This window comes from Onychostruthus taczanowskii, unplaced genomic scaffold, assembly GCF_017590055.1.
Source record: "Onychostruthus taczanowskii isolate IOZ18803 unplaced genomic scaffold, ASM1759005v1 scaffold23, whole genome shotgun sequence".
In the NCBI taxonomy this organism is placed as follows: domain Eukaryota; kingdom Metazoa; phylum Chordata; class Aves; order Passeriformes; family Passeridae; genus Onychostruthus; species Onychostruthus taczanowskii.
Genome location: NW_024499573.1, coordinates 3493427 through 3505420, shown reverse-complemented (window position 1 = coordinate 3505420; position 11994 = coordinate 3493427). Strand labels below are relative to the sequence as shown.

The 11994-nt window shown below is 43.2% G+C and overlaps 1 protein-coding gene across 1 annotated transcript in view; it reads right to left on the bottom strand.

Annotated features, from left to right (window-relative positions):
* Positions 1 to 303: 303 nt before the first annotated feature.
* LHFPL3 (LHFPL tetraspan subfamily member 3) overlaps positions 304 to 11994 on the bottom strand; it is a 233304-nt gene continuing 221613 nt past the window's right edge. Inside the window, exon 3 of the mRNA XM_041405464.1 lies at positions 304 to 2974. Coding sequence (XP_041261398.1) covers positions 2946 to 2974 — 29 coding nt within the window. The 3' untranslated portion in view covers positions 304 to 2945. The remainder of the gene's footprint in view (positions 2975 to 11994) is intronic.

The window sequence follows — 11994 nt, the reverse complement described above, 5'->3', positions numbered from 1 at the left end:
AACCAAGTTTTATACCAAACAGAGTAAATAGAAACTTTATATTACTGCCCATATATGGATATGTAGCCAGGTACCAGAGGGTGGAGATGACTTACCAACAAGGTTCTCCTAGGAATTTGACCCATGAATACAAATCCCTGCACTCATTGAGGGATCCAGTTCTGCCTGGACTTGACATACCTGAGGGACCTCTGTAGGTGCAGATGTGAAGGAGGTGTCCAGGCTTGTGTTTAGGAGGGCAGTCATCCCAATAAGAGCTGCTCTTATCACAGATAAGCTGGAGAAAAGCACTAGCACACTTTATTTTAGTATGCTACAAAAGTCTTTGTTGAACTTTATTAGGTACTTTAATACCAAGCATACTTTGAAGTAACAAAAATTATTGTTATTATTACTTTTACAGAAAATCAGGTATTTCAACAGTTTTCTTTACAGTTTTTTGACTTAAAAAGAAATTACAATTGACAAGTTACAATGGAGTGGGATGGGAAGGTGGTAACATTTAAAAAGATAAGACATACTATTCTTACTGAGTCAACATTTAATGGTGTACATCCTGGTATGTCTCTCCCTTCTGACTGTGTACAAATTGTACATATTCATTGAGCTGCCCTGACAGGGTTGTGATGCCTTGTGATGGCACTTCTTTTGCAATGTTTGTGTGTATTTAGAAAGGGCTTTTACATTACAACATCACCATGATGCTAAACAAAATAATATAATACAGAGAAACCCTGTTTTGGTGATTTCTGTCACAGCAAAAGAGCCATGACTGCAATAATGTGGGATAGAGGTGAACTCAAGGAGCAAATGAAGATGGTGATATGAGAGCACATCCAGATAACAAACCCTTTCACAGGCTTTGAGGTGTGGGTGTGGCTGTGAGCCAACAAGAGCAGAGAATGAGGATGGGCTTCACTGAGACACCACTTAACAGGGACTCCTGAATGCATCTGGCCCCTGAGGATGTGCATTTTCCTGCTGACACTGGTTGGACTAACCAGAGATTAAAAAACCTGTCTGAAATGGGCCCTTAAATGAGTTTATGCTGCCTCATGTGTGAACTACTTGGTTTTTACCTTCCATCCCCTTCATGTCAATAGCAGGTACTGGGAAGATGTTTATGGTGGTTGACTGATTTGGGTGGGGTTTTTGATCAGCTAGTGCTGGTCCTTTAGAAGTCAGAAGAATTTTCTACATCCAGTTACAAGCACAGTTTCAGATTAAAAAAGTTATTTTTTTAAATGCTGCCCAGCTTCACACATGAATTTACTTGTCTGACATCCAAGTAAAGTCAGTGCCACTTTGGTACCTTGGTAGTTAGATAGAAAAGTTATCTGATTCCCTGTATTTGTTTTCTGGCAGTTTGCTTAAAGATAATTTTTCTTTCAAAAGTAAAATAATTTTTTTTAGATTCATGCACTGAATTCTGGAATAATTTGTGTTGTGTAGTCAATAGTTTAAAAGCAGTTTTAACTCATGTTTTCCTCATGTCTTCAGCATTCTGCATTATATGGGATCAACACTAGCAATTCATTATTATTTTAGCCATTTCCCCTGAAAGCCAAAGAATGAAGGAACAGGCTTTAAACCCCCTGAGGGAATCAGCACTGGAGTGCTCATTTAGCCCTGGATTAATCTGTGATACACAGGAGAACCTAGAGGCATGTGGGGAGTGACTGCTCACAGCCAGCCCCCAGCCAGGACAGACGTGTGCCTTGGTGGGAGCGTTAGAGAGGAGCAGAGGGGGAGTCCCTGCCTCCCTCTGCTGCTTTGCATCCAGGCCTTTCACAGGAGCTCCTTCTGTGCCTTCTCCTGTTCTACTTCTCATTGGCTTCTGGAACTGAGTGCACCCATTGGGACCTGGGAAGGGAATGACTTCCCTGCCGTGCCCCAGGGCTATTTGCATCCAGCCCTCACATGGCTATTTGCAACATGTATTTGCTTACTAGTCTGTTAATTTTCGTATTGAGTTTAAACTCAGGGGTTTACTGAGTGTATTGAGTTTAAACTTAAGGCCAGAAGGTCTCTCAGATCACCCTGTCTGATTGGCATTAGCATGGGCCAGAGAGTGTCACTTCACAGCTGTACAGCAGAACAGGGAAAAGAAACACCCTTGAAGTGAGCAGCAGTGGCTTACATTTAAGGGGTAAATTACTTTCTCCTATTAAAAAAGAAATCAAGGGCTTTTATTTTGTCACTTCAAATACAAACAATTCTATGCATCTTGGGAAATTATAGCATTATGATATTCAGTCAGACATACCTTATAATATATATGCTTCATAGAACTAGAATATAGGTCAGAAATAATTTTTGAGTCTTAAGTTTGTTACAGACATATTAATTGGAACACATATGCAGTAAAAATTGAGAAGCTTTACAGTTTTAGTCAACTTATTATACAGTGAAGTAAATGAAGTGCAGCAATGTAGCAGTAAAAGTTATGCTTTTTCCACTAGGTGATGGAAACATTCAGAGTCTATAAATGCTAATTTAAGAGAGATGTCCTAACAGCTTCTTGGCTACTGGGATAGGAATAGTCTGAAGTTAACTGCCTCTCTACTGTGAAAGGTTTTAAAGCTTTTTGCTTTCCGTCCGAATAAAAAAAATGACATTTACAAACCTCTTCAATGCATATATATTACATATGTTTATCTAGCAACAACTACACCCCTTTTAATTTATTCCCCAAATGTGACTTTTCATGCATGTCTTCTGGATGCTGTATTCAGCAACAGTTTCTAATGAGCTGGTGTGTAATCCATGATTGCATTTCTCTTCTGAAATCACTTCCATGTCTGGCTGATCTATGTTTAGAAGGTGGTGCTTATCCATCAGGCATTTTTGCACTTGTCAGCATTCTTCTCTGTTGGAGGCCCTTTCCCAAGCTTCTTCCCATTTTAATGTTGATGTACAAAAGCTGTTATTCATTTGTTTTGTGCTCATTCTAGTGAGGATTGGCTTAGTAGGACTGTGCAAAACAGAGAAAAGAGAGAAGTTGGTTTACTGCCAGCAAACACAAAAATGTTCACTCTGTGCTTAGCTTAGAGCAAGCCTCTGACCAATATTCTAATGCACTTCATTATATGTATTTCCATTTGTCACAAAAAGTGAAAAATTTAATCTGTAGGTAGGATTTGTAATCTGAAATTCTCAAAAATAATTTTTCACCAGCTAATCGACACCATAAGTCAAAATAATGAGATTATTTCATCTAAAGTTTGAGCAATATGAAAATAAAGATACAATGCATATGGGGCAAGAATGACATTTACTAGATTAATACCATGAATTGAGTCAAAATCCTGACGTTTCTGTTCCGTATCAAAAGCTCCTTTCCCTCGAGGACGCAACCCATGCTCGCAAACATGATAAAATAATAGCTTGTGTTAAATTTCAAGTGAGGACAGAGGTGTGGGGGTGTTTTCAGATCAAACTCTCCCTTAGGAACTGATTCTCGCTGCCCAGGTTCCATGTCCTTAAGCGGGGCTGCGTTCGGGGCGAGAGGACAGGGGCTCTGGGTCCGGGAGCAGGGTGACAAAGGCTCCCCCTCCTCGCTGCAGGTGACAGCCCCCAAGCTGGTGCTTCAGGGGGCTCCCCTGGAGCTGGGGCTCAATGAGATCTATTTGCAATACCCACACACAGGCAAAGGTGAAAACCTGGCTGCCCCAGCATTCGGCAGTGAGCAGAAGGCTCTCGCACCAAATGAACTCTGCCTGTTCACCATTAGCTAGAGTGTCTCAGACCCCCGAGACCAAACCATGAAGCCCTTTGTCAGGCAGCCTCTCCACTGCCTCCTGTGAAAGGGTCACTGCTCAGGGGGTCTTACAAAGCCATGTCCTGGGGGAGAGGATGGCCAACGTCATCACAACCCCAGTTCCTGTATCATAACACAGGGGCCTCTGCAAGAGACTGCTGGAATGCAGAACTAGGGTAAATAATGGATTTTGTCACAACAAAAGAAAAAGAATGAATCTCATTGTGAAATGAAAGCAAACAAAGAATTTCAGGACTAGAAACACTTAAAATATTACTGTAAGAAGACTGAAATATTTCATTTCCTCCCCCCATATTACACGTCTCCCATTCCCTCAAATTCCCTACACCCTTGCCTCTTGTGGTCACCTTGGCCTGCAGCTGATTCACCCACAGACCCAGAGAGTGTGGTGCCCCAGGGCAGGATATCCAGACCTTAAAGCCTGGAGTAGTGGTACCAAGAACCAGTGAGCCTGGTGGTGGCAAACCCTTCTGCCATGGACCTTGGATGCCTGCTTCCCCATCAACTTCCAACAAACTGACATTTTTCAAACAAAGTTCATTTTGGAGGAAAATTGCAGACTTGTTCAGCATGTATCTATAGTCCAGATTTATTTTACAAGACACTTTCAACTGATGTTGCTGATAATAGAAAGTAGCAAATTAGTATGTAAGAAGCATAACGTGAGCAAGGGAGGGAACTGAAAAAGAAAAAATGGGTCAGTTTTGTTTTTGTTAAAAAATTAATATGAAATATAATGTTCACTGTGGTAAAAACATTTTTATGATGTCAGTATGTAATGGGTCGTTTCCAATTGTAAAAACGCCTTTGTCATTCATATCTACATGAGCTTCCTTTTACCCTTTGAAACATGTAGCTAAAATGAAGGATAAAGTGTGGATGAGAAATGAAGGTACTTGTGATAAATAAAATCTATTAAAAATGGTCTGAGTCTGGAACTTTGGTGTATTTTATAAATGTGGTTACTAATGTTATTCATATGATAATTATTAATATAGGTAAACAGCACTACCAAATAAAGTGAATGAAAAAGTGCCTGAGCCTCTAATCTGTTTATTTTCGAAGTGAGATAAGGGGGTTTGTGAGCCTCTTAAACAATCCCTATTTGGTGCAACTGAAATCTGGAGAAAGATAGCTTTGTGTGGTAAGGAGCACGTGCCCTGATACTCCTAGGAACAATCAAAGCTTAATAGAACTGAATGAGTCATTTCTTTCAATTATTTTTAATCATAATTTCAGGTACGTGTGTTATTCAAACCCCTGACATTGCTTATTGGTTTTCCAGCAGCACTCAGTGTTTCAGCAGTAACATACTAAGACCTTTATTAATTCTTTGGACAAATTTTCCACACAGGTGTTATACAGATGGAAATGAAATTTAACAAATGCCATAGGTGCCTAGTTGACAAGACATAAGTAAGTTATTCACATGCAACTCTCAGTCTGTTTTGTATCACACTATAGGCTTTTGAAGTTTGTGTTCTTAGAGCTACTCACAGTGCTTTTGCCAAGAAATCAGTTAATGAAAGCTGTCTTCATGGAAGCTGTATTACCCAACCACCCAGGTGTTCTGCTCTTAAGTTCCCTATTTAAAGTCTTTAAAGGCTGCCTGTTAGGCTGACCTCACCACAACGGGGTTACTGCTTATAATTGACTCACTCAATTAGGGCAATCACTTCTGCTGACTGTAGAGCTGGGGTATAGTCAGCCTGGAGGGATTTACAGCATTTTAGTGTTTATGTACATTTCAGAAAGAGGACACTGAGATTTGTTTGTGGTAAAGATGAATCGCAGGGAGATTTCCAGGTTGCTCCCTGACAAGGTGTAAAAGACATGCTGGATTTCAGATGGTCCCTTCCATGGTGTTATTGTAAAGTCAGTAAAATGAACAGTAAATATAGAGAGAAAGGCAGACCTTCTAGGTTTGGGTATATATTGTCTCAGACAACCTTAACACTTTACACCACTGATTGTCACCATCCATATTGAAATGATCTTTGCCATGTATTTGACTGGTGTCTAGAAAATAACACCTTTCCAAGTGTTAATCTTTTATTGCTGACTCCAAACACACATAACTGCTTTGCTAAAGAGCAGCTGGCATTTGTGGTGATACCAAAATTGGTACAGTTACAAAACCACATCAGCTGGCAGAAAGCCATGGGTTAATGAAGTACCAGAGATTTCCTCCCAGGACCTCCACAGAATTCCTCCAGCCTAAACATCATCTCTGCTGAATACTGGTACTGTGGGTAGGGTATGGGAGGCGATGAAGGATGAGAGAAACATTGATTCTGAAGCTCTGCAATTGAAAATAGACATGCTGAGGCACCTTGGATAACACTGCTGTCTGAGCTGTAGGCCAAAAAACTTGGATGAGTTCAGTTTTAATGAGGTGTTGGAGTTCTCACCTTTCTGCTTATAGAACCAGAGACTCATTAATGTTGGAAAGGACCCCTTAGACCATCAGTTCCAACCGTTAACGCAACACTTAGACGTTCACTCCTAAGCCATAACTGCAAGTGCCACGTCCACACACCTTTTGGATATCTCCAGGGACAGTGAATACAGGACTTCCCTAGGCAGTGTGTTCCAGTGTCTGACAGCTCCTTTGATGAAGAATTTTTTCCTAATATCCAATCTAAACCTCTCCCTGTTGCAACTCAAGGCTATTTCCTCTTATCCTGTCACTTGTTACAGGGATAACTTCCTTGTTGCTGGCTACAACCTCCTTTCTGGGAGCTGTAACATGATAAGGTCTCCACTGACTCCCCTTTTCCCCAGGCTAAATATCCCCAGCTCCCTTATCTGCTCTTCAAAGGACTTGGGCTCTGGGCCCTTCACCAGCTTTGTTGTCCTTTTTGGACACACTGATCTGGGTCAGCTCCTTAAAAACCACATGTAGATGGTTTTGTTGCTTACATCAGGGTTGATGAAATGCTAAGTGTGTTAAAACTCCACTTGTAGCCACTGCAGCCCAAAATTGAAACAGAGACATGTATTCATGGCCTGGACAATATCCATGTGTATATAATTAAAAAGCATGAAAGGCAGATAGATGCCCAGCTGCACAGAGCATTATGTCTTATTTCCTTGAAGCTAGTCTCTTTAGAACACATAACAAACCAAATTTGAGTGGCCTGAGAGAATTATTTTTTTTTTCATGTTGTGAGCGTGAGGATTTATGTATATTCTGATTTCCCTACCTGCTGTGGGTGCCTTTTCCCTCTTGATGCACTGAGCATCCTTTGCCCTGGCCTCATGGGGAGATGCTCATCCATCACCTGGAGAGTGACCCTGGAGCAGATTGTGCTCTCAGTGAACAGCCAGACACCAACTCAGGTTCTCTCCAAGACTCCTGATGATCCAAGCTGAAACTCTAGCCCGTGTTTTGCAGAAGCTGTCCACAGATCATACTGGAAACAGCTGTATGGCCAGGAGGAGAATAAATTGTGCGCTGCTGCCTACACCTGCACTGCAGCTGAGACACAGTAAGTGGAGATGGAAAGAAGAATGGACAGAAAATCCCCAACTGTTTGGCTAGCAGTTCTCTTTCAGTGTTTCACTGTTCAGCACCTTCTCAACAAAATGTGATAAATGACCTGTCCACACCAGAGCTGCCCAAGGCGTTTCCTCCTCTTCCTGGCAAACAAGCAGGCAGGATCTGGCAACTGCCTGCTCTGCCATCACTCACAGCTACCAAAGACGACCTGAAAGGGCAGGGATTAAAGAGAATGCACAGTAAACCTTGAGGAGTTACTAAAACTGTTACAAAATTTTGGAATTGAAATTGTGTGACGGTTTTGTCCATATGGCATTAAAGGAAAAGCTCATCTGAGCAGAAGGTGTGTGAGCTTGCCCTTCTGCTGCAGCACTTCCTTGCAATAAAATAGAATTGAGTCACATAAGAAATGACAAGATTTTTTCCAGTTCAGTATGCAAGCCCTGTGAAACCAGAGCTGAGTGGAACAGTGGGACTTATTCAATCTGCTGGGTGGTATCTTGCTCACCCTGTTAGTGGCAGCAGCTGAATTCCTGGGCATGGCTTGTGGGAAGTGTTTCTAGGACAGTAGGAAATGGTTTCAGGAGTGTTCAGGAATTTTGTAAATGTGTGGCTCTGGTGGTTCTGCTGTCAGAAGGCTCAGTTCATGGCTGCACAAGCACATTTCTAGCACGTGACAGGATGCTGTGGTGGTGTGCTCCCCTCCACTGCTTGAGCCTATCTAGGGCTCTGATGGCTGCACCCAGCTTTCTCTGGACTTTGGGGTGGAGGGGCAGCATGGTAGCCAAGGGCTGTCTGGAGTGGTGGGCTGCATGCCAGGATGTCCCCTTGAGGAGGGTCACCTCTCAAGGTTACTCCTTGAAGCTGAGAGATTCCTTACTGCAACAGAACCTTGGCACGTGGTTAATAGCACGCTGAACTTTGAAATCTTAGCTAAGTGATATAAAGGATTGATTGTGCAAATATAATCCCTCAGACATAGACACTGAACAAGTCTGGGGCTAGGACTGGATCCAGCCACACCTACCCTTCTCTTTGAGAAGGGTTTTAGAGCGCAAGGGAATTCTTTCTGAACCTCATGGCTCAACGACAGGATCTCCGGCAGTTTTGTCTGACCTTGTCCTCTATGCAGTAAATAAACAATCTTGCCATTGAATCTTTTTAAACCACAGTCACATTTACCATTGAACTTTGTTAAATCACTGTTTTATATCAATAAAGCACATTGTTGCTTCTCTCTTGTATGTTGTTGCTTCTCTCTTACAAGTGCAGTTGCCTCCATCCATGACAGATGGTTTCAGGGCCACACGGGCGATGGCCGGCTGAACAGACAGAATGCTGTTTTATTAGACATCATTTGCTGAGAAGAAATAGAAAAATGTTGAAGGGTCCAGTCAGATCAATTTTGCTAGGTTTCCAGCATCTGTGTACAACACACAGCTGGACAAAGCTTTGCCGTCAACTTACAGGCTGTCATTCACAAGAAAAAACCCAGCACAACATCGGACCTAAAGCTGCACTCCTTGAATACTTAATGCACTCAGCAACTGTCCTATCCTGCCTGACAGACTCTGGCCAATTCTTGTAGTTTTAAAATCCAGTTTAATCTTGCATTGTATGTTTCCCCCTTTTTCTGTTGTATGTGATGACTGAAACATGACAGGAGGAAATGGATGTCGATTCAGAGGCTGTTTGGTTGCAGACAGCATGCTGTGGAGGGAGAATCATGGAATCATTGAATGGTTTGGGTTGGATGTGACCTGAAATGTCACCTCATTCCAACTCCCCTGCCATGGGCAGGGATGCCTTCCACTTGACCAGACTGCTCAAAGCCCAACATGGCCTTGAACATATCCAGGGACAGGGCATCTCTTGGCAACTTGTTCCAGGGCCTCACCACCTTCACAGGAAAGAGTGGCATGGCAGGGATACCTTATTTTCTGCATTGTTGATTTCTCCAGACAGAATGTTTCTTGAAGCTATTATGACAATAAGCAAAAGGCCCCAGGACTAAATGTGGTTGTCAAGAAAAATTGACCACAGAAAAGGCATTGAGCAATGAAATCTTAGCTAAGTGATATAACCACCTTGTGCCAAGGTATGAAAGGAGACATGAATTTGGAAATTAAGTCTGGAACCCAGAGTGCGTCAGGGCAGCCTAAACATTTGTGGTCTTGACTTCTTTAAATTCCTGTTTTCTTCCAGATGGAAGTTTTGGGAAAGTCGAGAAGATGTTGCGGGAGGAGAGATCAGATAGAGGTTAGGCCTGGAGATGCGTCTCACATAGCATCAGCTCTCTCACAGTCAGACATCCGATGTGAGGCTCTAGGAAGTCCTTGGAACAGGACAGGGCCCTCCTGGGGTGACTGATGTATTCTTAGGATGGTTCCCAGGATGGATGAGTGCTGTTGGCTTCTGGGGATGAGATGGGAGGCCTAAATCTGAGATGGACAAAGTGAGGTGTGTGAATCCTGGAGTTATAATTACCCTGCACAGAGTCATTAACTGCATTCATGGAAGAAGAGGGAAGCTGCTGCCCATGCATGGAAGATCTTCAGCATGAAATATCAACTGATTAGGCAGTTTTGTGGCAAAGAAAGATTAGGCTTTTCTGTAACAAGCTATCACAGACCTTGTCTGACCACAGCTTGAGGATGGGTATTTTTAGTTGTTTTAGGGTGTGCCATTGTGCACCAGGACTGCCTTCCTGGTGAGCAAATGGCTTTGCAGAAGCTGGGTCTGATACTTCCAACCCCAGGTCAGGAAGGCTCAGTAAGATCAGTTAAACAGCTTGAGGACTGGCTGGGCAGGGATGCAAGCAGCCTGCCAGCCTGATGGGAAGGTCTGAGCCAAGCTACACAGCAGTCAGCTTGGCTGTCTTGTCAGTGAGACCGTGCCTGAAGGAGCAGGTGAATTTTGACTGAAATCTTGTGAAACAGGGTTAGAGCAGCTTAAAGAAGGCACCTCTTTAGAGCCTGACAGTTTTCTTATCTCTGAAAGACCCTACTTCAACTACTCCTAGATGTAGCCAGGTGGCAGTGGCAGGCTGTAAAACTCTGAATATGGGCAGGCTTCAAGTTCCCTTCCTAATCCACCCTTTCTAATCCCTGCCTTGGGTGGCTTTCCTCTGGTTTGAATGCAGCTCCAAGAATACAACATATGCATTTTTACTGGTGAGAAAGACAGGAGAAGAGTGACAGACAGAGGGAATAGAGACCTATCTAAGGCTGGATCAAGTTGTAGCTGTCATCTCTGTCATCTGCTGGCACCAGTCTGGGCTGGTGGAAACAGGGCTCCGTTGGGTGATGGCTCTGCTTGCCATGCCTCACTACAAACAGCTTTTGGGTTTCTCATCTGGGCAGCTTGATGCTCATGGCTGTACCTTCAGGGCAGGCATCACCATCCCCCTGCCACTGTCACACACAGCGAGTGTGCCCTGGACACGGGAGGAGGCTGTGAGTCTGCCTGAGGTGGGAACCAACATGCTGGGATGTCGTGGTCAGATCCTGCAGAACAGTGGGCTGCCTTTTCCTCCATTTCAATATTTGCTTCTGTCAAGAAAAGGAAGATTTTTATCATAATGAACAAACACAGCAAAAAGCCTCCTATTCTTTCTCCTAAAGAGTTTTCTTTTACTGTGGAACATCCCAGAGACGCTCCTTCCTCTGGTGGTCCCTTTCCAGAAGGCTCATCAATTTGTCTTTTGTACTTGGTGGTGTTTCTGTCAAGTTTGGCATGGGAGTCACGTCTCAAGACAGGTTTGCTGGCATGAGAGATCTAGTATGTTGTTGGAAGAGCTGGCAAGAGGCTGAAATGCCTTCATCAATAATGTCTTTCACATGAAGTAGCTTCCTGCTCTGTGGAGTTGTAGGCTCAAGTCAAGCAAAATCAGTCACTTGTTGTTCATCTATTTTTATTTCCTCCATGTGGTTTGCTGCAGTCTTTCTTTGCCCAGATGGTCAAATAAATTGCTGTCACTAAACAGGAGTCTCTGAACGGTGATTCCTAAACTCTTCCTGTTCTCTAACTGTTTAATGAGAAAATGTTTCACTTTCTTTATGTTCTGCCCATTTGCTGTAGCTGTTTTTCAGTTTCTCCCCTGGAACCCAGAGGATCTGTAGGTATTTTTGTTTGTTTCTCCAGCCTTCAAGCTGCGTGATCAGACTGCCCAAAAAGCTCTTCATTGTCTGTATTTAAAAACTGTTACAAATGTTGATGTACTTGTTTACAGGGAGCTTCTCTGAGGATCCAGCCATGTCAGAGAGGTATCGTGACAGGGTTCTGGGCATCTCGGCCAGATGTTTGGATTGACATTGTACAATCTTTTGGGTTTTTTTTATTTTTGTTAGTAACATTTTATATCTAGCTTCAGTAGCATTATATCTTCCAAGAGTTTTCCTGTGCTAGGCAATGTTAGATGTTGACGTTGGCATGTTTTTTGGTTTGGGAAAGCAAACCTTGCTGTCATTGATACAAAGCTCTCCCTGTCTGGGCTGGGCCATCAGGGCAGCAGGAGCAGAGCCCAGGGCCAGCCTGGGAGAGCCCCTGGCTGCCTTCATGTGTGCTCAGGCTGGAGCTGCTTTTCTGTGAGCACGGAGAGAGTGGGAGTTCGGTGCTGGGAGAAAGCCAAAATATTGGAGCAGATCCTTGAAGGTGCCAGCCAGGATCTCTGTGTGAGGAAGCTGCTACGATGGGGCTTATTTTAGTGGTG